We start from the raw sequence: 26,707 nt of genomic DNA on the forward strand, positions 1-26,707 counted from the left end.
CACCTCTTCGGCGAAGCTCATCTCACAGCTTAACAAGCTGGGTGTGACGCAGCAGCGACTGCAGCCGTCGAAGGCCAGGGAGGCCTGGCAAGCAGACCTCCAATCCCCCATAGATGACGGGATGTGGCGATACTGCTGCTCTAGCACGCGTAAGATATCCCTGAACAGCAGGCACCGCTTGGTGCATTTCAAATATTTACAGCGAGTGTACTATACTCCTGAGCGCCTTCATCGCTATGGTCTCCGTACCTCGGCTGACTGCGAACGCTGCCGGACAGTGGTAGCAGACTTTTTCCATTTGGCATGGCAGTGTCCTGGAGTGCAGGCGTTCTGGGGAGAAGTCTTTGCGGAACTCGATCAAATACTAGGGGAACCCCTACCTCACACTCCTGCCCTGGCGCTTCTCGGTTATTCAAAGCCACTAGCCCCGGGACTATGTCGCCTGGTGGACATGGCGCTACTTTTGGCAAGGCGGGTGGTTGCGGCGTGCTGGATGCGAGGACCCCTCCCCACGAAGGCGAAATGGTTGAGGGACCTACAGTTCTGCTGCACCCAGACAGAACTGTACAGCGACCTGCTCCCGCCCAGAAGTAGGCCCAAGAACTTCTGGGATCTTTACAAAGAGCATATACAGAAGGTAGAGGAGGACAGCTCTGACACCACAGAGGCGGTGGAACTGCAGGATAGAATAGAGGAGCTCGATGCTGACACTGTTCACTGTGGCACGGGGGAGGGAAGGAGTTGGGACGTTCCTGGTTAACTGGGGGCGGCTGTGAGAACCCGGGGATGCTTTGGTGGGGGGCTACTGAGGAAGGGCTGTTCTTTAAGGGGGGATGGGCGCGGGTCACAGGGTAGGTATACTCGGGAACTTGTTAGTTGGGACAGGATAGGCGGACACACAGACACACACTAGCGGGTGGGGGGGGAGTTTGATGGGAACTGTTTATTTTCTTGTTGTCGCCTCGACGTTAGATCGCTGTATTGCACTTGCACAAGTTGATTGCCAGTTGCCGCACCACACCAGCATGTTGCTTGCGATATGATCTCCAAATTGGCACAGTTGTACTGCTTATACATTACCTCGCCGCCGGGCCTCCGGGATGCCGGCACAAAGGCTGTGTACGAATTGCTATTGGCTGTTTACGAGAAGTTGGTATAGCATCCGGGGGTACACTGTGTTCATGCGTTTTAATTGGTGGTGTCAATGGCTTTGCTCTCAATAAAGATCTTTTGAATAAAAAAAAAAACAAGTACACACACATATATTTAGCACCAAACACAGAACTACACAGATGTGTAGGCACGAAACTTGACGAATACTGGCTTTATATGCTCCCTGCCTGCATGGCGCTGCTGCATGATGTTTCATTTTTACCTGCACTAACAAGACATGTAAGATGATTGGCAATTGCATTGGGCATTGCTAGATTGGTTAACCTACGTCACTAAAGGACAAGTCAAGCCTGACACTTTTATTTAAGTATTAATTATTTAAAAAAATTAAAAGCCATTCTTATTTGTAATATCCATATATCTACGTCACGTAAATACAAAACATGTTGCAATACAAATGCTATAGATGTCACATTTGCGAACGTTATAACTATTGGCATTGTAAATGACAAAGCTATTAATTTCGCTATTTTCAAAACCAACCCAAAATAAAAAATTTGTCATTTGCAATACCAATAGCTCAAACTTTCCTAATGCGAGACCTATTGCATTGCAAATGCTTGTTCAAATTTTATCTCTTTTTTCTGGTTTTTGTGAAAAAACGAAACTGAAACTAATATATTGCCGCTCGCCTTAGAGGTTGTTGTTTCCAGCGTTCCAAAGTCCTACCTGACATCGCTACAGGAGTAGCTACCATCTGCCAAGAACATTGTGACCCTGAGGGAGGAGACGCGAGGCCGCAGAGGAGGTGAGAGGCGCGGCCCCGGGACTGCGAGGCACAGCGTTAGCAACACCAGCTGTTTCCTCTTCCCGCGTGGGCCGCGCCCCCTCCCAGTGCCCCGCCCCCTACAAAACGTACTTAACCTCTCGCGGCCCCCGCTTCGCGGGGGCCGCTCGCCTTAGAGGTTGTTGTTTCCAGCGTTTCCAGCGTTCCAAAGTCCTACCTGACATCGCTACAGGAGTAGCTACCATCTGCCAAGAACATTGTGACCCTGAGGGAGGAGACGCGAGGCCGCAGAGGAGGTGAGAGGCGCGGCCCCGGGACTGCGAGGCACAGCGTTAGCAACACCAGCTGTTTCCTCTTCCTGCGTGGGCCGCGCCCCCTCCCAGTGCCCCGCCCCCTACAAGGCGTACTTAACCTCTCGCGGCCCCCGCTTCGCGGGAGCCGCTCGCCTTAGAGGTTGTTGTTTCCAGCGTTTCCAGCGTTCCAAAGTCCTACCTGACATCGCTACAGGAGTAGCTACCATCTGCCAAGAACATTGTGACCCTGAGGGAGGAGACGCGAGGCCGCAGAGGAGGTAAGAGGCGCGGCCCCGGGACTGCGAGGCACAGCGTTAGCAACACCAGCTGTTTCCTCTTCCCGCGTGGGCCGCGCCCCCTCCCAGTGCCCCGCCCCCTACAAGGCGTACTTAACCTCTCGCGGCCCCCGCTTCGCGGGAGCCGCTCGCCTTAGAGGTTGTTGTTTCCAGCGTTTCAAAGTCCTACCTGACATCGCTACAGGAGTAGCTACCATCTGCCAAGAACATTGTGACCCTGAGGGAGGAGACGCGAGGCCGCAGAGGAGGTGAGAGGCGCGGCCCCGGGACTGCGAGGCACAGCGTTAGCAACACCAGCTGTTTCCTCTTCCCGCGTGGGCCGCGCCCCCTTCCAGTGCCCCGCCCCCTACAAGGCGTACTTAACCTCTCGCGGCCCCCGCTCCGCGGGGGCCGCTCGCCTTAGCGGTTGTTGTTTCCAGCGTTTCCAGCGTTCCAAAGTCCTACCTGACATCGCTACAGGAGTAGCTACCATCTGCCAAGAACATTGTGACCCTGAGGGAGGAGACGCGAGGCCGCAGAGGAGGTGAGAGGCGCGGCCCCGGGACTGCGAGGCACAGCGTTAGCAACACCAGCTGTTTCCTCTTCCCGCGTGGGCCGCGCCCCCTCCCAGTGCCCCGCCCCCTACAAGGCGTACTTAACCTCTCGCGGCCCCCGCTTCGCGGGAGCCGCTCGCCTTAGAGGTTGTTGTTTCCAGCGTTTCAAAGTCCTACCTGACATCGCTACAGGAGTAGCTACCATCTGCCAAGAACATTGTGACCCTGAGGGAGGAGACGCGAGGCCGCAGAGGAGGTGAGAGGCGCGGCCCCGGGACTGCGAGGCACAGCGTTAGCAACACCAGCTGTTTCCTCTTCCCGCGTGGGCCGCGCCCCCTCCCAGTGCCCCGCCCCCTACAAGGCGTACTTAACCTCTCGCGGCCCCCGCTTCGCGGGGGCCGCTCGCCTTAGAGGTTGTTGTTTCCAGCGTTTCCAGCGTTCCAAAGTCCTACCTGACATCGCTACAGGAGTAGCTACCATCTGCCAAGAACATTGTGACCCTGAGGGAGGAGACACGAGGCCGCAGAGGAGGTGAGAGGCGCGGCCCCGGGACTGCGAGGCACAGCGTTAGCAACACCAGCTGTTTCCTCTTCCCGCGTGGGCCGCGCCCCCTCCCAGTGCCCCGGCCCCTACAAGGCGTACTTAACCTCTCGCGGCCCCCGCTTCGCGGGGGCCGCTCGCCTTAGAGGTTGTTGTTTCCAGCGTTCCAAAGTCCTACCTGACATCGCTACAGGAGTAGCTACCATCTGCCAAGAACATTGTGACCCTGAGGGAGGAGACGCGAGGCCGCAGAGGAGGTGAGAGGCGCGGCCCCGGGACTGCGAGGCACAGCGTTAGCAACACCAGCTGTTTCCTCTTCCCGCGTGGGCCGTGCCCCCTCCCAGTGCCCCGCCCCCTACAAGGCGTACTTAACCTCTCGCGGCCCCCGCTTCGCGGGAGCCGCTCGCCTTAGAGGTTGTTGTTTCCAGCGTTTCCAGCGTTCCAAAGTCCTACCTGACATCGCTACAGGAGTAGCTACCATCTGCCAAGAACATTGTGACCCTGAGGGAGGAGACGCGAGGCCGCAGAGGTGAGAGGCGCGGCCCCAGGACTGCGAGGCACAGCGTTAGCAACACCAGCTGTTTCCTCTTCCCGCGTGGGCCGCACCCCCTCCCAGTGCCCCGCCCCTTCCTTACATCTCATCACAGTTACTTAAACAGGGCTAACAACGCGCATCGCGGGACGCGGGTCGCGCGCGGGTCGACGCCCGGGCGAAGCCCGGGCCAAGGGCGGGCCCGTTTAAGCCCGTTCAAGCCTGGGCAAGTCTGGTCTGGGCCAACTCTCTTTAATCTTCATCTTCGCACTGTTGATTACTACTTACATTGGGTGCTTTTCACCACTACTCTGTCTACTTATCAACCCACGGGTGCTACTTTGCTAACATGACTACCAGGGCTATGAGGAACAAGACGGCTCAAGGAGTGGGTCAAGTAATTGGCCCAATTGATCAATTTATTACAAAAGCTAATGACGCTATCAATCAGGGGATTGTATTGCTTGAAAGACGTGTTTCCCAGGACCTTGCTGCAGCACGAAGATCCTCTATGGGCCTTCTGGCTTTAGCCAAAACACCTATCCACCAGGAAACCAACGTCCCATTACTGCAAGAAATCCGTGCAGAACTTCACACCATCCCAATGAGCGTCGACTTATCTGTCACTCATCTCTCACTAGGGGAAGCCTCTATGGATGACTTGGAGAAAACACCTACCCTGGTGATTAGCCCCACTCAAACCGTACCGTTAACTTTGACAGAGTCACAACCTTTGCCATCACCACTAGTCGTAGCTTCCCCCTCAAAACCTGAGAAAGTGTCAAAGGAGGGTGCCATTCCCAAACAAGCTAGCGCAAGGTCAATACCCAAGACTAAGTCGCACTGTCCACCGAAGCGCACTAGGTCTAAAAAATCTTCTTGTACCAACCTTCAAAAGAACACAAGACATTCACTGCCTGACAACGTGGATGACTCCTCTCTTCTGGCCGCATCGGTGGAAGAGACTCATAGGGGTCATGACACTGTTAATACTAACCATCCTGAACTCAATGCACAAGTGTTTGATTTAATTAAGGATTTCATAAAATCGCAACTACTCCCAATAGAGCGAACGCTAAATAATATCGAGAAGCATCTTGCCAGATTAACTAATCACACCAGCCATCCCAAACCTTCCGCCACCACCTTAGTGCCACTAGTTCCTACGACTGTCAAACATGTTAAGGCTGTTACTGTACAGAAACCTGTGCCCCAACCTACAACACATAAAACCCCCCTACCCACAGGAAAAAAAACCTAAAACCCCAACCATTAACCAAGCAACTTCTACAGGTACTAAGGGCTCCACCAAACAAGTACATGGAAAACCAGTAACACGTGCTGACCCCACTAGAATGAATTCTAAGCCCCCTTCGCCCAAACCTTTGGTTACCCAACAGGCTGCTGATGCACCCAGCAAACCAGTTAGCTCAAAGAGACCAGTCCACCTTCCTCCAGAAGCAAGCCCCTATACTGTGATCCTCACAGGGGTACCAGAACTGGAAGAACATATGAGTGAATCTACCTGGTCACTGAAAAATAAAGTTATGCAGTGGCTCCAGATTAACAGACCCCTTCCTTCACATTGCAAAAGTAGACTCTCCATGGTACGAAGAGTCCCTTGGATTGGGGAAACAAGGAAAAGAATAAAAGGGGACTGTATTATTATCAATTTTGATAACCCAGAGACAGTGAGTTATGTATGTTCCTGGTCAACCTTGGAGAGAAAGGGAAGTATAGACACTAACCGTCTGTCCTTCTTTTACCCACCGAGGTTCCCACGTGAACAAGATTTCCCTCAAAATTGGGACCAATCCCCAGGTTGGAGTTGGTCTCAAGTCGAAACGCGTAACAGGAGGAGGGACTGGGATTATCAGCCTTGGAACCCAAGAAGAGATCAACCACACGCAAAGGGGTGGAGAGGGGCTCCAACTAGTAACTATTTTTCAACCTTAGAAATGGTTGACTGACCATTAAATAACCATCTACCCTCTAATAACAAGCTTAAGACCCCCCCCGTCTCCTGTTAGCCTAGGGATGTCTCCAAGTAAACATGGGAACCTTGCCCCAGCTCAACCCACTGTGGACTTCTCCAGTCTGGCCCTGTCATACGGCCCCTCTGGGTCGGGAAGTTTACAAACTGATGACTCCCAGATTTCCCTTTTACCCTCAACCTCTGACTTCAATCCCCCACACTGCTCTTCAACGCACTCTGTTGACGATAAATATTTTTCAATCTTATCTTGGAATATAGCCGGACTTTCAAATAAAATAAATGACCCAACCTTCCTGAACTACATACATACTTTTGACATCTTAGCGTTCCAGGAATGTTGGGACCTGACACCTGTAAATCTGGACGGTTATAGTACACATTTTACCCCATCTATTCAGTCTCACAGAGGTAGGCCCTCGGGAGGACTTTGCTTGTACGTTTCAAATAGATTAAACGTATCTTTAGAACGCGTTGACCTCCCGCAAACTGATCGCAGCTCAAAGTCCTTTGGTCGCTTACTTCAGGCCTTTAAAATGTCTGGGAAAGAGGTAGTCAACTCTCTCATCATAAATCTATATAATAGTGTACAGAGAGACGATCAATTAAAATTTATGGAGTTTCTTTCTAAACTAATAAAGAAGGGCATGGGAGGGTCCTCCTTAGACAGGCGCTTGATCATACTAGGTGATTTCAATTGTCACCTATGCCCATATAGTGGAACCAGGGTTTGTGATCAAAAAGCCCCAAATGGAGAACATACTACCCATTTTGAACATTCAACCACGGGTTCCCAACTGAACAATCTATTACACGAGTGGGACCTGGGTTTTTTCAACGATCTAACTGTGCCCCCGACTGACTTTCTACCCACATTTCATGGAAGGGGATCGCTCACGACAATAGATTTTTTCCTCTTGTCTCACGGTCATCATGGAGACGCCCTAGAATTCAATAGAGAGGAGCTGGTTCTGAGCGATCACTACCCCATCAGTGTCAAAATATATTCCCCCTCCAGTGGTATTAAGTCCAGGAGCAACATGGAAAATCTTTTTTCACATACCATTTCACTTTCATCAAGAAACGGATACACCATAAAATGGGCAAAAATTGACACCTTGAAATTTCTTGAAAACTTGATCAAAACTGTTCCTGATCTTTTCTGGACCTGCTTAGAACTCCCACCCAATCCACAAGAAATCATCTCTGCCTTTGACCAAATCGCCTCGCAAATCAGAAAAAACTTGACCAGAAATAATAACAAAAGCAATGCTCCCAAGAGCCAAGGTTGGTTTGATCACGAGTGTTCAAACACTCGTGACATCTTGAAGGCCAGCCTTAACAAAACTCCAAAAAACCAGATGGAAATCAGATCCGCCCGTGCCGCTTACAAACAGGCAATTAAGAACAGAAAAAAGGATCTGAAAAATGCGGCCTGGGAAGCTCTGTTGAAAGCCAGTACCTTAAGAGACAACACGGCCTTCTGGAGGGAGGTCAACGCCCCCTTTTTAGCGATAGGTCAACCGATTGCATAGAAATTGCCATCACGGAAGAAGTCTGGATAAACCACTTTACCGAACTGTACAAACTAGATGACCGAATTGAACCAATGGAGAGTAATGAATCGCAAATCAATAACTCAGAGCCGTTCCCACTTTCCATCTACTTTAATTACTCAGAAGTGGAACTGGCTATTCTTGAAAGCTCTAATGCCAAAGCGCCCGGCCCTGATGGAATCCCTATAGACTTATTTAAAGACAACATTCAACTATGGGCACCTATTCTTACTAACGTCCTTAATTCTTATGCCCGTAAAGGATTCCCTGCAACATGGCAAGAAGCGATCATAATACCCATTTTTAAAAAAGGAGAAAAAACGGACCCAAAATGTTATAGACCAATTTCTTTATTGGACTCCATGATGAAGGTGGCCGGGAGAGTCCTTTTGAATCAACTACAAACATGGGCACAGGAAAATAACATTTTGTCTAAATTTCAATATGGGTTCGTTTCTGGCCTCGGGACAGTGGAACAATGCTTAAATCTAGCTCTGATCATTGACAAACATGTGCTGGCAAAAAGAGGCAATATATATATGACTTTCGTGGACTTAAGCTCTGCTTTCGATTGCCTCAACCATAGCCTACTCTGGTCTACCCTCATCAATATGGGCGTTGACCCTAATATCTTATCTTTCATAAAAGAACTCTATCGAGGAGCTGGGGCCAAGGTCCGATACGGGAAGGATGGAGCCTGCACGAACAAGTTCCCTATCAGAAAGGGGGTCAGGCAGGGCTGCATCCTTGCCCCCTTTCTTTTTAATCTGTACATCAACAGCGTCGCCGACTGCCTGGCCAAACTAGATGTTGATTACCCAAAAATAAATGGCCTTGCGGTTCCAATCCTTTTATACGCGGACGACGCCGTGATCATGTCCAGGACCCAACTAGGGCTTCAAAAAGCGCTGACTGCCTTTTCTACTTTTATGGACTTGAGAGGTCTTAAGATCAATGTAAGCAAAACCTTTACAATGTGTTGCAGTAATAAAAAGAACATCTCTTGCAATACGTTTATTGATGCAAACAAGATCAGTCTCACAAAAACCTTCACCTACGTACACACTCGAAACCTGGCTTTTATCAGACAAATTGGAGCCTTAAAGAAATTTGCGATTAAACTAGGTGGGAAACCAGTTAGAATTTTGTTGGACATATTTGCTGCCAAATGCGTCTCTACCGCAATATACAGAGCAGGTATCTGGGGCCTGGCGGAATGTGGAGAGATCCAAATCAGCGAGAACGCGTTTTTAAGATTTCTGTTGGCTGTTCCTCGATCCATTTCAACCACAGTCTGCCACAATGAGCTAGCACGAGTACATATCTCGGACATAATTAAAACCGCACCAATCCTGCTATGGCATAAAGTTTGGTCCTCGGAAAAAACGGTGTTAAACCAGGATATAATTAAGGACTGCATGGCCTTAACTAATTCAAGAAAAATACCCTGGCTCGCCTATGTACAGAAATGTTTAACCTCACTGGATCTAGCTGATATGTATATTAACCCCACAATGTGTCAAACGATTTCTAAAAAGGACCTCAAGGCTCGTTGTCTAGGCTTACTTTCAGACAGACGTTCTTATCTTGAAGGTAACAAACTATCGATTGCCAATCACAACCTCTTACTTTATGACGACGGCATCCCATCCTACCTTTCTCCGATCACCACACCCTATACGAGAATGTTGCTGACAAGGATGAGGACGGATTGTTTCTTCCGTCTACTAACATTTCCCACCGTAAACGATTGGTCGGTTACCTTGGTGGCCTGTCCTTGTGACAATGCTTCCAAGCAACCCCACATTCACGTTATTTTATTCTGCAAATTTTATGACTGGGGTAGAAGGAAACATCTTCTCCCACTCCTTAAATTCTGGGGCTTAAGACAGTGCAGGCCAGCCTTACTTAAGCTATACATGCTTGAAGATGAATTTACAATCAATGCAGCTACAAGCTTTTTGAAATTCGCAGTAAGGTGCAGAGCATCTATGAATTAACTGTCTTCTGCTCCCCACCAGCCAAAATTTGCACAATTTTGCACAAACTCAATTTTAAAAAAAAACTTGTTCTTAATACGCAGTATGTTTCTTTGATTGCAATTCATACTCATTTTTATGCTGTATTATATGTGCTTTTATGATTTTCTTTGTAAAAATCGAATAAAGCTTTATTTGAATTGAATTGAATATATTTCCACATCTGCTTAACCAATAACTGTACATTTTTGCTTGAATTCTTGACAGGTTTCAAGTATATGCGCACCCACATATAATAAATCAATACACGTCCATGAAAACAGGCAAATTCTGTGCTTATCTACTGCTTTAGAAGTCTCATTACTAAAATATATATTTTTTTAAAACCATCTTACCTGTCAATGCACACAGCTATTGGCCTTATCATCAAAACACAACTTAATTTCCGTTGACATCCACAGTTAAACATAACCACAGTATGTATATATGCCAACATTTTAGAGGATTAAAGTGGGAGATTCTAAAAAAGAATCAAGGGAATGTAATTACCCCATTGATTTCCATTGACGGCGAAGCAATTTCAGGCAGGAGAGCAAAAATAACGCAATTTGTTTGCTTCGAAATCGGGAATCTCCCACCCGAATCGGGTCTATTGGCATGTAAAATACAGACTAGAAAATAGTTGCCTTTCTGTATTTATCTGTAATAACCAGAATAAACAGAAAACTAGGAGCCTTAATTATAAAACATCCTTATTTCCTCATAGTGCACGAGCACTACAGAAATCTGTTAACTAATATATACAAAATCTCCTCCAGTGTAAATTTACATGTTACATATGTTCACGGACAAACTCACCGTCCATCCCATGTGCGCATTACTAAAACTGTCCCTACTTCCTTTGCAGCATTTGTACAGTCTGACACGATCATTCAGCCGCGGGGCAATGCAGTAGTCCAAAACAACTGAGCCGAAAACGAGGAATGCGAAAATGCTGCACGGGCACTTGTCAGATATTTGTTTTTAAATAGCCAAAATATGGCCAAACGTTAGGTCGAAGAATAAATGACAGCAAAAGAGGGAGTTCTGAAGACCAACTGAATACAGAAAATGGGGAATATTTCAAAAGAAAAAGTGAATAAATAGAACAACAACACGATGCCAGAGCGCCAGATAAAACCAAAACATACAAGGCGGAAAGATGCCCGTGCCCGAGGAGGACAGGAAAACTTAGAGCTACTGAATTAACTCTAGAACGAGCTACTGTCCATATGACTGGATGGAAAGCAACGGCAGCCGCTCTATCGAGCAGGACAAAGAGGGTAGCCATCTTGAAATGACCCTATATTCAACGTTCTTTACGTACGGTTTTAGCTGTACTCCAACACATCAAAAAATATAGGCAGAATTATTAAAGGATAATTACTTCCAAATTACATGAATCACGTTTTCGCAGTATACTTAACGAAACAGAATTAATAAATTCGAGCAAATAATATTCTTCATATATGAAGTGGCTGTGTAAGCTAAAGCGCTTTTCCCCAAAAAACATTCGATTGTTTGGCGGGATAACTTTGAACCAAGACAACTATTAGTTCTACAACTTGATGGTGCGGTTTCAGCGTTGTCCGTCATTTTTATCTCTCATTTATAGAAAGTTACTCTGTTTCCTAGTGCACGATGTCGCGGGCAGAGTTTCATCGTCACTTCCTGTTATGAGAATGTCAGAGAAGGAGCCACTTTGATTGGTCGGTTAGTAGGTTGTCAGTATCAGGTCGTAGATTCACGCTCACCCAGGAGTTGAACTGCAGCCTCCGTTTCGCTTAACCGCTACACCTGATGAAGATGCTACTGGGAGACCTGGCATCGTCAAGAACATGCCACCTGTAATGGTTAGTAGATGACGGAGGAAGGGAGGAGCGGGTATCATGATAGAGGTCGAGTCTGAAGCGAAAGAGGGGACAGTCAGACACACACCTGATGATCTGTGCCAGACTGTATTGTCGCGCACCATCAGACACCAAATAACTGATATTGTCCCAGGACCACATAGTTGTCAACAAGCCCTTTCCCATTAGTATTACCAGTAGCCACGTCTGACCTTTTAGTTAACTACATAGTAGACTCCTGATGTTGTAGTTTCATTTTCGAAGTATGCCTGTACGTCCGAGCACAATACATGCTTTTGGCTAAAAACCGAATTGACATAACATGGGCCGAGTTGTTAGTTAATGCACATCCAGGAACCCAGCATCTTGAAAAATCATGGTTACCAGGCGGCAGTATGCTACAGGATTGCATCATTTGTAGTACTGGACTGTTGTTTAAGAAAATTATACGTATGTAGTATTGGGGTTCTGCCTTTGTGCCTTTTACCCAGATGCTCACATATATTTGTGGTGTACATCATCTTTTCGAGTCAGTGCTGATCATAGCAGCATACGCCTTTTCCTTTTTTCTTATTATAAATTATAGAATGACACTATGGACTCTTGTTTTAGTGTCGTTACTCTTGCCCTCAGGAAGTACCATATGTTTAGGAATAACATGTTTTGGCTATTTTATGCTTGATCATGTCAGAAATAAGAAGAATTGATAGAAAATATTGATAGAAAATATATTATTCTTATTACATATTGATTATACTTGGAAAACTGTTCATCATATGTCAAAGCCTGTTTACATTATTAAAATAGAAGTGCATCCCAAAACCCTCGTTATATTGTATTTTACTTCTAACCTACCTATGCCTGAAGACAGACCTGGAGGCCATATTGACAGCTGGACCTTCTGTTTTTTAACTTCTGTAGCACCTATGTGATTGAGATTACAGAGCAATGTGGGGATTTATAATTGTGTGAAGTGCATTTATCCCGTACATAATTCTGCTTTTTTGATGAGATTATTTGCCAAAGAGGCAGATAGACTCTGGCAGGTGTTTACGTTTGGTATGGCGATTTCACACTCATGGAATTAATTGGTTTTAGGTAGACCCTTACTAGGGTATGAGACTACTTAGATGTGGTCTATAGTGATTTTTCATATTAGTGTGCATTGTTTGCGATGTGAAATGTGTTTTTCATACTTCCATGTTATAAGATTGCTCCTAATCAGCTAACGCTTCTTCTTTGAGGTATGTTTTAAGTAAGCTCATATTTACAGTTAATGCTGTAGATGAAAGGCAAGTCTAGAGGCTTATCTCGCCCAGGTTCCTTCTCTTTGGCTTGGCATGCCATCATTTGTTCGCCACTTTACGTTTGAATGTAGGCTCCTTAGCTCCCCTGAGAACAACCCTTTTATTATTAACCGTTGCATTTCCCTGTCCGTGTCTTAAGATGGTAGCTATTTAATGTAATTCGCTCTATCTCTGCTCAAAAAAGGAATCAACATCTTGAAAATAATGGATTTAAAATTATTCTTGTAATGTATCCACCCCTTACCACAGTTGTATGCTTAGACATAATTAATAATCCTGCTGTTGATACAATCTGTGTTAGCTTTAGGATCCCTTTCCTATGCACCAGGATGCCTCTCACTCAAGAATAGGAATTAACAGGTAGAGAATGAGGGTTTTGGTTTCTCTAGCCAAATCTGTTGTTATGCTGAATAAAAGTTTTCTAAATCTTTCATGTGGGATCGTCACAAACTCTTTAATTAATACCCATGCTCTGAGATGGTTGCTTTCACTTACTGAAATTTGAATTATGCTACCACACATGGTACATAATTCCATAAAGCTGTAATTTGTGGTTTGAAGAGTCATCTGTGTTGTATATTTCATGGATGTCCGTGCCTGGTGAAAGTTATTTTCAAATGTAACATACTTAGATAATTCCTTGTTCCATTTTACTTTATGTTTGGTTTCTTTCTACCAATGTTTCAGCTTCTTAAAAAAGAATCATTACTTTTTGCAAGGAAAAATATTTAAACAATTTCGTAGATTTTATTGAACAATTGTACAATTTTCAATAATCATTATAATATTAACCCCCGCTGCTAAAATTCTAATGAATCTTAACATATGTTAAAAGAAGAAAAATTATTCCAATAACCCGTGCCAGTCGATTGGCACTCAAAGGTCGTTCAGCTTCAAAGTTGGTGTTAAAAACTAGTACATAATAGTGTTCAGTTATGAAAAGTCATTACTATTGAGGCGCCACAGGTACAATTTTGATAGGACTAAGCATTCGTAAAAACTTTACAATAGCAAATATGATTGAACATATATTATATTTAATTTAAGCCTTTAAGTTGATCAAAAACATTCATCATACCTTTAAGATTGCTGTGAATAGCTATTGTAGTGTTGTTGCTGAAAAAACTGAAAGACTTAAACCTTCAGTAAAAACTTTACAATAGCAAATAAGGTTGGTCATAAATTAATATACTACTTTACATTTATCAACCACAAGCCTTATGGCTTTAGGGTTGACTTAGAAGCTGCTATAGGGCCTATTTTGAGAGTGTATAACAACATGGCTGTGGCCATGCCCTAGTCTCCTAGAAGTTAGAGTCTGTACTGAGCGGCAGCCACTGCTTACAGAAGCGGCGGTAGAAAATTAATGTGTAAATGCCCCCCCCCCCCCCACCCCCCCTAGGGCATACTATGTAAGTCTGTACGGACAAGCTGGAAAACACAGATCGAACCATATCTAAAAGCAACTGTAGTGATGGAGCCCACTTAACAGCAGCTGAAAATATTTTGAAGTGCTATACATGCAATACACGTCTTGTAGAGAAAATCTCTGCACACAGCAGGGTCAGGGGGAAGTACTGCTAAATAGACCGTCAATAAAAGTGCTGTTTAAAGAGCACGTTAATGTGTTTCCTGGCTCTATTTACAGTGCTGTTAACGCCATTCCAGGATCGTAAAAGTGGATGCATAGCTGCCGCAGTTCTCATGAAATACATTTTCTGCACACACACAATCGCTGCTAGGCAGGCTGCAGATTAAAGTGCAAATTAAAGTGCGTCAGAGTACTATTAACGTGCTATTGACGTTATCCCTATGACCCCTAGCTGGTTAATGGGGGTGCCTAAATGCGGCCATAATGGCAAGGGTATTATGGACATTTTATTCTGGGTGCTTCAATGCTACTTACAAAGCCATACATGTCATCCCTGCAAAAGCCTGTGAGGGAAGGTGTCTAGCTGCCTCTCAAGGGGATGGAGATTTGACCAGTCTCTGTTCCCTTAGCTGTTTTCAAGGGGGAGTTGAGTGGCTGCCTCGAAGGGAGAAATCATGGCCATCCCCTGTTACCTCTGCACAACAAGGATCATGGAACCTGAAAAACCTAGGGCTTCTGGATCAGCTTGTAGAGTGGATATTGCTACTTTTAGGAATTTAAAGAAGCGTGAGGACATCTGGGTGGATTCCCCTTTAAGCAGCCTTCAGTTTCCTCCTTGCAGGAGGGTATGTTTATAGTGCTAAAACTGGGGAAAACCCAGAATTTTCTATAGGGTAGTTGCACTTTTTTACAAATGCAGATAACATGGATAGGAGATTCTGCTCCAGTTTGGCACAATCTGCACAGTATCTCAATACGCTGCCCCTCCTACCATACCCGTAAGCTTTTAGATAGATCAGCCCAAATCTCAGCCTCAGCCTCATCTTTTGCTCTTTATAAGTAACTTAGCCAAGGGACAAAAAGAGATGATGGGAGCACTGGATTCCATACTTAAAAAGCCAGAAAGAATGGAAAACGCAACCTTTTGAACACCGTCTTTTTTTTAAAATGAAAGTATTTTATTCATTTTTCAACCATAGCACATGTACTTGCTATCCCGACTCATCACCTTACCCCCCTCCCCCTGACCTTCCCACCTGCTGAAGTCTCCGGCATCACTATCATTTTCCTGTGTGCTGCTTATATCCATTTTCCTTTCCCAAGCTTTTATGCCTGGGGCCACTGGGGATCCCATTTACGCTCTATTTCTCATTTTGCGAGCAGGAACCCTAAATTGAACAATATGTGTTGGTAGGAATTTGCATCCGATTCGCTCCAAACCCCCAATAGGATCAGTGGAGCTCCCATGATTATCTGTACATCTGTTGCAGGCTCTAGCCTGTGGGCTTCTCCAGAACTCACTCAGGGCTGGCAATCCCGAAGGTTATGTAGAAAGGTCCCTAGGTCTCCACATCCCATCAAACAATGATCTGACACCTTCCCCATTTTATATAACTGAACTCTGGTATAGTAGACTCTATATAGGATTTTTAATTGTATTAATTTGTAACGGGCCTTAATCGCTACTTGTCGGAGAAATTGTAACGCATATCCCCAGTCCTCATCCTCTAGATCTCCAACATCCCTCTGCCACTTATCTCTCAATGGCTCAAAATGAACACAGATTATTACTATATTTTACTACTAAATAAACAGTTGCAAGTAGTTACCTTGCAGGCACTAGGGTCATGATTTGAATGGTGCAGCAGGTGCAGTGGCACAGGGGCCAAAAGCTCTAGGAAACCAACTGAACACCAATTAGTGCTATATTTTACTACTAATCGAGCAGTCAAGGGGTCTTTTTTGGTTCTTTTCTAACCATGCACCCAAATTAACGCATGGCCTAAAGCATCACTGCAATAAAAACTGTACCCAGTTGGACCTTCCAGTCTACCTACAACTTATGTCACATTCAGCGCATTTATATGGCACACTTTAATTTTTTGTGTGGTCCTAAACTGCTTCTGAATCCGGACACACTAACACTTTGGTAAGGGCATTCTCTAACATTAGCACTTCTCCCGTTGTAAACACTATATAAATACGTATTACTTACCCAATGACATTCCATATCATGCATTGGCAAAGCCAGTAGGTCTCGCCTATCGAAGATCTATTGGGTTTGTCAATGTTTTGGTAGCCATATTATACAGCAGCGCTAGCTTCAGTGCAGCCTCACTGGGGGGCATAACGCGGACACACTGACTGTGTAACCAAGCTTTTTTTACATTACTTTCAGCCTGTCAGTCAGTCAAATTCACTTTATTCGGTTAATTAAAACCTTAAAAGCATACTACATAAAAACAGTTCGAAAGCTAAAGTAGCACAAGCGCCAACAAAATACAGTGAACATACATCTTAATCATCAATATACAAAAGAATAATTCATATTATAATTGATTAAAATTATCTAAAAATGATTAAAAATGATCTAATTCACAACTATCCTTCTCTCTTTTTTTTTTTTATCTGACCGCTGCTGTCAAAAAGCTAGCTATACTAAAAATTTCTCAGACATTGGTCAACATTTGTAAGTACATCAAAGCTGGGCTATCCTGTAAAAATCCTTTGCCCCTTTAAAATAGGTAACATGAACCGTTTCCGAATGCGCAAAATATGCTTGCAGAATAAAACAAAGTGCAAGGAGTCCTGGGTAGAAAAATTATCACATGTGCAAGCCACCAGGTCCTCAATCTTTTTCCATCCCTTTGGTTCAGCGAGAAGTAAGTGCAAATGAATAAATCTAAACCTCACTAAAAGGAAACTGTGATGCTGATTGGTTACTATGTTTTAATAGGTTTAAATCGCGCACCAAGTAGATAACAATTGATGTGCCAGTACCGATGGCTTTATCCAATTCCCTGGCCTCTCTATCCATCTGTGACATCTGCAAATAAGTATTTGTAGCCCAGAGTATATCTGCCTTTAAAAGTTTCTCTAGTGAGTCAAATAACTCTGGCCTTCGTAATTGAATGGTAAGCCTTTTTACTTAGCTCAACCAGGGGATGCTACTAGCTCAGTCAAGTGCTAGGCAATCACAAATAATTTCGTGATTCATTCCTATCTCCGGGTTTTCCAAATTACTATCCATTTAAGTAAAGGTGCCAAACCAATTAAATCTGACACGAAACCTATACCGGTTTCTTGGGGGATTATATAAGAAGATGTTGAATGTGGCACAGATATCAGATTTCTTAGGAATTTATTTTCTACTATTTGGATATCCCTAGCTACTCTATATCCCCATATGTCCAAGCCATAATTAGATATGGCAATGCATTTGGCCCTATATATATTTTACATTGTGTGCATTGGTTTTGCCCCTAATCTACGTGCAAAGTCAAGGAACGCCAGAGTAGATCTGGCTATTACGTTTCTTTTTGCTTGTATTTTGTAGGTGCCTTGCTGAAGGTTGCCTTTTTGATGAAATCTCACTGTGGCTGTAAGGTCCCGATGTATATCAGCCATACAATTTACAATATTCTTGTCCAGACCTAGTTTTAATAACCATTGCCATCATTTGGATCTATTTACTCGGTCAAAGGCCGAGGAGAGATCCAGAAATGCCAAATGAAGTGTCCCTTTCTTTGCAATCGTATACTTCCCGGCCAATAAAAGCAAATAAAGACAATGGTCCATAGTGCCTCTCCCTTTCCTAAACCCATACTGTAAATTTGAGGGAATATTAGTGTCATTTAACTAGTCAGTGAGTTTGCCTAGGACCACTCTTCCTAAAGCTTTCACTGCCGAATCTATCAGTGAGATTAGCCTATAGCATCGTGGGTCTCCTCTATTCCCCTTTTTAAAAACCGGGACTATAACTTACAGGACCATGATTGAGGCAGGCCAAATTAACAGGCCTTTTTAAAAACATTGGCTAATAATTTGGACCATAATGTTATGTTGGTTTTAAAAAGGTCAGCTGGGACACCATCCGGTCCTGGAGCTTTATTACTTGACATTTGATCAATAGCCACCGCTACCTCTTTATCAGTAAAAACCAAAATATAATCCTCAACTACAAATGACGTACTTGAGGGTCCATGGTCTCCCTGATCACCATATATTTGTTTAAAATGGTTAAACCACTCCTCACCCCGGAATATTACATTCCAGTGTGCTACCATTATTATCTGAAAAAAACTGTTTATTCACAACATTTCAAAACTTGGCCCTTTTCCCTGATTACATCAATAGACAGTAAATGGTTCCATACCTCATATTTGATTTCCAATTTATGTGTGTGTATCGTTAGTTTGTAGTATTTTCTGAGGATAACTATAAAAAGTTTATCTTGTGGTTTATTATTTAAAGCAACCAACAGCTTCTGATGAGCGACTGTACAATTGTGGTCAGACCACCTCTCTCCTCTATTGGGAAATTCCGTACACATATATTTAGGGCTCTAGCCACCTGATAACATATATTAACATAAATGGTGAGAGTCGTGTTATCCCTTATCCTATCATCAAGACAGAGATCCATCTCCAATCCCACTTTGGTGACTAGATCATTACAAAACTCGTCCGGAATAACCTTACACCACTTAAGTCTACGGCCCTGATCTTTTGCTTTAATGGCTAAAGTAGAGACACATCTGTTGGTCTCAGAGTTGAGCCTAATTCCCCCTGCCAGTATCAGATGTATAGGATTATGATAGCTAAACTGTGACCACATAGCTGTATATACTATAACATAGGGTTCAAGAGCAGTATTAATACAAATATAATCAATGGTGGAGTCCATTCCCCTTCCTTTAAAAGATGGTATGTCATCCTTCCCACACAAATCATTGGGTTACAGAAGACCAAATTCCGCTAGGGAGTCCTCTAGGAATTCCCCTTGTTGTTTATGTTCGAAATGTGTCTCTGAACACTTGTGGGGCCCTAAGCTATCATCAATGATGATGGATTAAACCCAGATCAGTTGACGGAGGGTGAATGCTTGCAATGTTCAACACTCCGTCCATCATCCCCTTTGGTTTTGCTTTGTTCGCCCTAAGCTATCAGTAACATGGTAATACTTTAGAAATAAATGTATATTAAAATCCCCTAAAATAATAACCGAATAAGGTGTGATGTGGTTTCTCCTTATAAAACTCAAAAAAACGATTAAAGTTATACAGATGCTCAATATCAGAGATTCTTTCAAATGAATTATAAAAATTAACCATCGATACCTTGGCTGAGTTAGTAGGCGTGATTTCAACTGCTAGACCATTTACTGACCCAGAATCCAATTTACGATGGTTACCTGAGACCTTCAATGAAATGAGTGTTATTAAACCACCTTTTGGTCTACCAGTTGTAGATGGCCTTGCAGGTTCAAAGTAAGTTGTGTAACCGTCCAGCCTGAGAATATTATCGATTCCCATGATTCTTGAAGCCCAGTCACATCATGCTCCATTAATAAACCATTCCACATAGAATCATCCATTTTATTTCTTATTCCTGTGATATATCTAGCTAAGTATTTTGACTTGCCCTACTCTACTTGACTCATCTCCTCGGGTCTGGTTATTTATGTGCTCCGTGCGTTTACCAATTTCCTGCCTTTGTATGGGGGAAAAGATGGTTAGTCAGTCATTACTATCCAACTGGCTCAACGGGATGAATCTATTGGGGGGTGCATGGCTAGCCAGCCAACATGGCAGACGCAAATCTCTAGCGCTCCAGCCAATATCCCTTGATTATCCGCTAAATCGATCCTTAAGAGGAACTCTTCGTGCTGAAAACGTCCGGGACTGGCGAGATACTGAGGAGAGGCGCCTGGGGGGTCCGGTGGGGGGGATCATCCCACAGACGCAGTTGAGGCCGAGGCCCACGGAAGTCGAGGGGCCTAGAACAAGCGTAGAGGCGGCCTGCGGCAGGGGGCTGCAGCTGATGCTCGCAACTGCTCCTTTGCCTGTAACCCCTGGGTGTGAAAGTGACCGCTACGGCGAGAAGGAGAGCCCCATGGCCGGCGGACACATGGCCGATCCACGAGGCCGACTGCCAGAAAGCGGGGAAACTCTTGGAGTAGTCAAGAGTGGCCTCGGATGCCTGGCGGTGGTGGCGGCAACGAGTCGAGGAGGAGCGCTGAGCTGACCTGAAGCGCATCAACCCCAGCGGCTGAGGTGAGGAATGTGGACAGAGTGAGGCGAGCGCCTACGGCAGTGGTGAGGGACAAGTGGCAGCGGCCTGGGCCGGAGAGACTGTCCGCAACTGACAGGGAGCCATACCGCCAGAGGGGAGTAGCAGGCTCCTGACGGGACCCTGCCGCTGGTTGCGAGACTGGGCAGGGCGCGAAAAGAACTGCGCTTGGGAGCAGCCCCCAGTAATTGCCACCTGTGGTGGGGGACGCTGAGGTCATATAACCCCAGGGGAGAGGCGAAAAATCACTGGGTAGATGATCACACTGTAGTTGCGGCCCAGACCCTCGGAAAGCCCTGCAGAGGCGGCATTGAACGGACACAGGAGCTCTGGGACTGATAAAGCGGCAGCAACTGGACCGGATGAGCGCCATTTTGTAAGCTGCAATCACCGCTGTCGCTGCTGCGGCTGTGCTACAGTGTGGTGCTGAACCTCAGGGCAGAACCCCTGGGACACCTGGAAGACACACCGGGGAAGAAACGGGTCGACAGCGGCCTCCAAGCAGTAGTGGTGGACACAGGTCGATGCAGGCAAGGTCCCCTACTACCGTAGGGGAGCGGCGGGTCCCTGGCGGGGCCTACTATTGGGATCGACTGTGCGGGGCGTGACATGTCTCAGCTGTGGGTTAATTCCTGATAACCACCACCCGTTGTAGTGTAGTTCCTATTTTCCCAATAGGCTCTGCGCATTGGAATAATATATCCTATAGATGTGACGTAGGACTTATGTCTTCTAGGTCTCTATCAAAATATATTAGACTTAATTGTGAGTGCTAGCTAGCTCAGAGGTCACAAGAAATGCTCTCGAATTCACAAGAAGGGATTTAGTTTCTGACAATTGCATAAACATGACAACTTTGTTTCCCAAGATAAAACTGATCTTCAGAGTCGCGGAAACAATAGATAGATATTTTTCTCAGTCAATCGTGCATGCTTCGTTTCACCAGAGGTGTAGAGAAATAGATAGACGGGCGTTTTCAATAAAAGGTTTTATTGAACAGTCTTCTTTCAAAATATAATGCATACAGTAAAAAGAGTAGAAGAAAATAATACTGTAAGAGCATTGTATGGTTCCTAAACCATAGATAAATACATACATAAATAACAAAGGCTAAAAAGTACTCAACTGGTTCTTCTAAAATACGCCTACCCCGATGTACCTAACCTAAGCTTAGTTCGAGGGAAGAAGTAAGTGAGGTGTAACATAAATTTAGTATTCCTTTGCCAAAAATCTATCCAAGATTTCTCTTAGGGTCTAATCAGCTCAGTACCTTGGTTTAGAATGAAGGTCAATCTCAGTACTCGATTTCCCAACGACCCGCAAGGGTAGCTTGGAAACACTGGAGCTGGGTTCCTAGGCAGGAGAAAAGACAGCGTCTCTCTCGGTGCATCTGCTGGAGGGTCGGCTTCCTTCGGCACTTGCTGTAGCAGGATGCGTCCGGCAAGTAGATAGTCGAACTGCTCCAAACCACCGTGTGTTTGCTATGGCAAGTGTGGGCATATTTATACCTTGAAGGTGCCGAGTTTGACGTAAAGGTGGACATAATAACGTCATCAAAGAGTCTCAGTTCTTTGAAAACTCCATGAGTTCTTGGACAAGTCAGTATTCAATCAAGGGGAAGTCCCTAGCTGCTGAAGCCGGGTTTTCCAAGAAATCGTTGTGGATTTTCGGAACTAGTGGAAGTAGCCCTGCCGTATTTGGACTATATGAGCTATGTCTAAATATGGTTATGATTTCTATGCCTATATAAGGATATGGTGATTTATACCTACATAAGGGCATGAATCGGGATAATTACGATAGGGTCCTAAAATACTATACAACACCGTGGTGGAGGTCGCAGGGGAGATGCGACACACTGGGAGTCCACAAGGCAGCGCGGACCAGCAGCCACGTGGAGAGGTGGGTGGCTACGGAGCACCACGACTGACCTGAGGGAAACACTGGTCCTAGGCAGGGGCAGTCGAAACCCACTGTTGCAGTTTGGGTCGCCCTCCCAGTCTGGCAGATTGGGGAAGTAAACCGTTAGCCCAAGCATACAATCCAAGGGAAGCACACAGCCATTGGCCGTATGTCCGCTGTTTAGCTGTGGCCCATAACCTTGGGAACCCCTGCCACAGCGACACTGAGTGGCCACAGGAGCCCTGAGACTGAAAAGGCGACAGCAGACTGGCCGGGCGAGCGCCATCTTGCAGGCCGAGATCGCTGCTGAGACTGTGATGTGGTGAGTGCCCGTAGCACAAGGCGGAACCCCCCGTACCCTCTGTGACGCCTCTGGGGCAGAGCTGGGTTGGAAGTGGCATCCTACGCTGCAGCGAGGGAACTGACATAACACAGGAACCTGCTGGGGACACCCTCACCGACCACCGCACGTGGTGCGCGGACGGTCCCTCGTTGTGGTGCATCCAGGGATAGTAAGCTTGCCTGCCACGAGTCCTGTTCCTGTACTCAAACAACACCCATAGGGAAAAACACCCACAGAATACAAACCTCGTCAGGTAACACAAGCAGTACATTATTAGGGCTGAACCCGGAGCTCCATAGACCAAGACCAGTGACCCACCCACCGACAGCCAAGACCAACCACGCTAAGGGCTGCTTACGGATGGCAACAGCACAGCAGCTTGTAATGGGCCGGCTCCGAGACAAGGCGTCGCAGGGACCGACGCGCACGGGAATCCTAGACCCCCCCACATGGGAAGCAAGGAGCAGAGATTGAATCGCAGACGGCGACTCTAGCAGCCAAAATGGATTCAGTGCTCACTGAAGTGGAAAAGATTGGCGACACCCTAGAACAGACCAAGATATCCTTGGAATCAAGGATCGACAAAGTAACCCCAGACTTCAGCCTCCTTCATGCAGACCACCGCAATCTGACTGAGAAGGTTGCAGTCCACGACCAAACCCTCCAGGAACTTCAGCCTGTCACCTGGAACCACACGGCTGCGCTACAGAATATAATGGACCGCATGCATGCGCTCGAAGACAGAGTAGAAGATGCAGAAGGGCACTCCCGGCGCAAAAGTGTTCGCGTGGTGGGCCTGCCGGAGGGGGAAGAGTGCAGAAACCCGGAACACTATGTTGAGTGCTGGCTACGAGACCTGTTGCCTCGTAGTTGGACAAAATAGTAGCTATGAGTGGAAGGTTTGGAGCATGGGGAGTCAAGCTAAAGGCACACCAGCGCCCAAACAAAGTGAAAACCCCAGGAAAACACCAGCCCACATGTGTACGTGGTGCGCTCTCCAACTCACCGGTAGCTTCCTCTTGCAAGATTAGGCATCCCAAAAGTGAATGCCCTGGTAATACAGAGGGAAGCCTACAGGAACTCAAGGACTGGTCCTGGATCCCAAGAACGCTGAACAATAAGCATTCCTAACCAAGTAAAAAAAAGCACAACAATAGCAACGGAAGATGCCCAAATAGCCAACATCTCGCCCTGCTCGTGAAACGTGCACGGCTTCAGGGAAATGGGGCAAGACCATGAAGCCGTATCGTTTCTTATGCAACAACACATAATCCTGCTCCAGGAAATAGGCGGTAATAGCTGGCGGTAATAGCTGGTGTATGGGTTAAACGACCTTGTTTAATGGCTTTATCAGTGGTGTTTCGTACTGCATTTTCAGTTCCCATTCTTTTCATATAGACAGTCCGAGATCTCAGTTTCTTGAAGCCCATTTGTGCTCCGGTTGTCGTTAGGGATGATGAATCTCTTGTATCGTCTCTAGTATCGTTGGGAATTGTAGTGTTAGAAAGAAGCTTTAAAGAAGAAGCTTAAATATCCCCAATATACTCACCATAGACAGATATGAATATTTACCAGTGTAAAAGCTGAGTGAATATCAGGGACCGAATACGATGATCGTAAGTAGGGTGGCCCGTCCCGTCCTCAGCCGTCCACGGACGGCCACAGACGGCCCGCCCTTTGCCCGGGCTTAGCCCCGAGCTCAGTCCCGCGCGCGTCCCGCGTACGCGTTGTAGTTAATCCTATTAAATGAGGAGGCACAGGAGGGGGCGGGAAGAGGACCAGCTGCGGCCGATCAGCGCCGCTGGGCAGGCTGGTCCTCGCAGTCCCGCCTCTGTCCGTGTGTGGTGCAGGCAGTATCAGCAAAGACCACTGGGTCCCAGACAGGACGTAGGCAGCAAAGTTCCTAGGCCGGCGAGCAACACCCGCGAAGCGGGGCCCGCAAGATGCGGAGAAGTGGCCGGAAAAGCAAAGCAGGGAAGCAAGGTCCGTGGCTACAGCAGCCCTCCTTCTGACTCCAAAGGCACACACCGGATACACTCGCAGCTGGGTCTTTTATGCTGGAGGGGGCGGGAAGAGGACCAGCTGCGGCCGATCAGCGCCGCTGGGCAGGCTGGTCCTCGCAGTCCCGCCTCTGTCCGTGTGTGGTGCAGGCAGTATCAGCAAAGACCACTGGGTCCCAGACAGGACGTAGGCAGCAAAGTTCCTAGGCCGGCGAGCAACACCCGCGAAGCGGGGCCCGCAAGATGTGGAGAAGTGGCCGGAAAAGCAAAGCAGGGAAGCAAGGTCCGTGGCTACAGCAGCCCTCCTTCTGACTCCAAAGGCACACACCGGATACACTCGCAGCTGGGTCTTTTATGCTGGAGGGGGCGGGAAGAGGACCAGCTGCGGCCGATCAGCGCCGCTGGGCAGGCTGGTCCTCGCAGTCCCGCCTCTGTCCGTGTGTGGTGCAGGCAGTATCAGCAAAGACCACTGGGTCCCAGACAGGACGTAGGCAGCAAAGTTCCTAGGCCGGCGAGCAACACCCGCGAAGCGGGGCCCGCAAGATGTGGAGAAGTGGCCGGAAAAGCAAAGCAGGGAAGCAAGGTCCGTGGCTACAGCAGCCCTCCTTCTGACTCCAAAGGCACACACCGGATACACTCGCAGCTGGGTCTTTTATGCTGGAGGGGGCGGGAAGAGGACCAGCTGCGGCCGATCAGCGCCGCTGGGCAGGCTGGTCCTCGCAGTCCCGCCTCTGTCCGTGTGTGGTGCAGGCAGTATCAGCAAAGACCACTGGGTCCCAGACAGGACGTAGGCAGCAAAGTTCCTAGGCCGGCGAGCAACACCCGCGAAGCGGGGCCCGCAAGATGTGGAGAAGTGGCCGGAAAAGCAAAGCAGGGAAGCAAGGTCCGTGGCTACAGCAGCCCTCCTTCTGACTCCAAAGGCACACACCGGACCGGACTTTTGACTTTGACTTTTTGGAACCTGGGGGCCAGCTCAATTCCTGGTTTCATAGACCATCACTGCCTGGCAGAAAGACATTCACATTATGGCCATCCGAGAGGGGGCTTATCAATCTTCATCACACAAAAATTAAACTGGGCAACGGAAGAACTAGACACGGGGGCAAACTGGATTCAAGTGATCAAGGTAAGCAGCAAGGAATCATCCAGACAACTCCTATTAATCAATGTTTACATCCATCCGGAGAGAAAAAAGCAGAAGGGAAAACATCTAACCCTAACAAAGTTATTAACATCATTGCAGAAAAGCCACATGAATAGCCAAATAGTGATTTCAGGTGATTTTAACAGCAACCTTCTAACGACTCAACGGGGAAGTAATAGTAAATCCTCCCAGGGTGCGACCGAGCTTGTGTGTAAACTAGCGGCCCTCGACATGACAATCATGAACTGCAAAGCTCCGAGGGATTCGCCAGCCGCCGCAACATATCTGAGCAGAAAAGTCGCCTCAACAATAGACTTCATAATTATCAGCAATAACCTGCTTTCACAAATTAATAACTTCAGAATTATCCCACAAGCCGAAAGTGACCACCTCCCGCTCACTCTGAACTTGAAGAACAAAGTAAAAAGCGCTCAAAAAATCAATACCATCATGCAGCCGCCTGAAACGTTCAATCTTCGTAAGCTAAAATGGCGAGGAGTGGCCGCCCAATCCATTCAGGAGACAGTCAAGGTTTTCCAGGAAAACCAAGGCTCACTACTAGAGTACGCCCACGTAAGCCTCTGGGAGCGGCTGACCCAGTTTTTGGTCTTTAAATTTCCAGCTTCCACGGGACAGATTTCAACTAAAATCACCAGAAGGGACCCGTGGTTCAACCAAGACCTCAGAATGCAAAAAAGAGAGATCGCGAGAGAAGTGCGACTCGAGCAGGAAAAAAGGGTCCAAAACAAGAAAAAACAAAGTTGCACGCTCTAAGGCGCACGTATAGGAGGAACCTGGAAAGAGCAAAAACAGCACATAAAGGGTCCATGTGGCTGCA

General features: G+C 46.5%; 2 protein-coding genes across 3 annotated transcripts in view; one reads left to right on the forward strand and one right to left on the reverse strand.

The window, feature by feature from the left end:
• Positions 1-10,928, reverse strand: part of CINP (cyclin dependent kinase 2 interacting protein) — a 94,276-nt gene extending 83,348 nt beyond the window's left edge. The window contains exon 1 of the mRNA XM_086937831.1: positions 10,481-10,928. Coding sequence (XP_086793957.1) covers positions 10,481-10,487 — 7 coding nt within the window. The 5' untranslated portion in view covers positions 10,488-10,928. The remainder of the gene's footprint in view (positions 1-10,480) is intronic.
• Positions 10,929-11,327: 399 nt separating this feature from the next.
• The window catches only part of TECPR2 (tectonin beta-propeller repeat containing 2), a 626,110-nt gene continuing 610,730 nt past the window's right edge, over positions 11,328-26,707 (forward strand). For both annotated transcript variants that reach the window (XM_086937834.1, XM_086937835.1), the window contains exon 1: positions 11,328-11,514. The gene's annotated coding sequence lies outside the window, so the exon portion shown is untranslated. The remainder of the gene's footprint in view (positions 11,515-26,707) is intronic.

This window comes from Lissotriton vulgaris, chromosome 9 (genome assembly GCF_964263255.1).
Source record: "Lissotriton vulgaris chromosome 9, aLisVul1.2, whole genome shotgun sequence".
NCBI lineage: Eukaryota > Metazoa > Chordata > Amphibia > Caudata > Salamandridae > Lissotriton > Lissotriton vulgaris.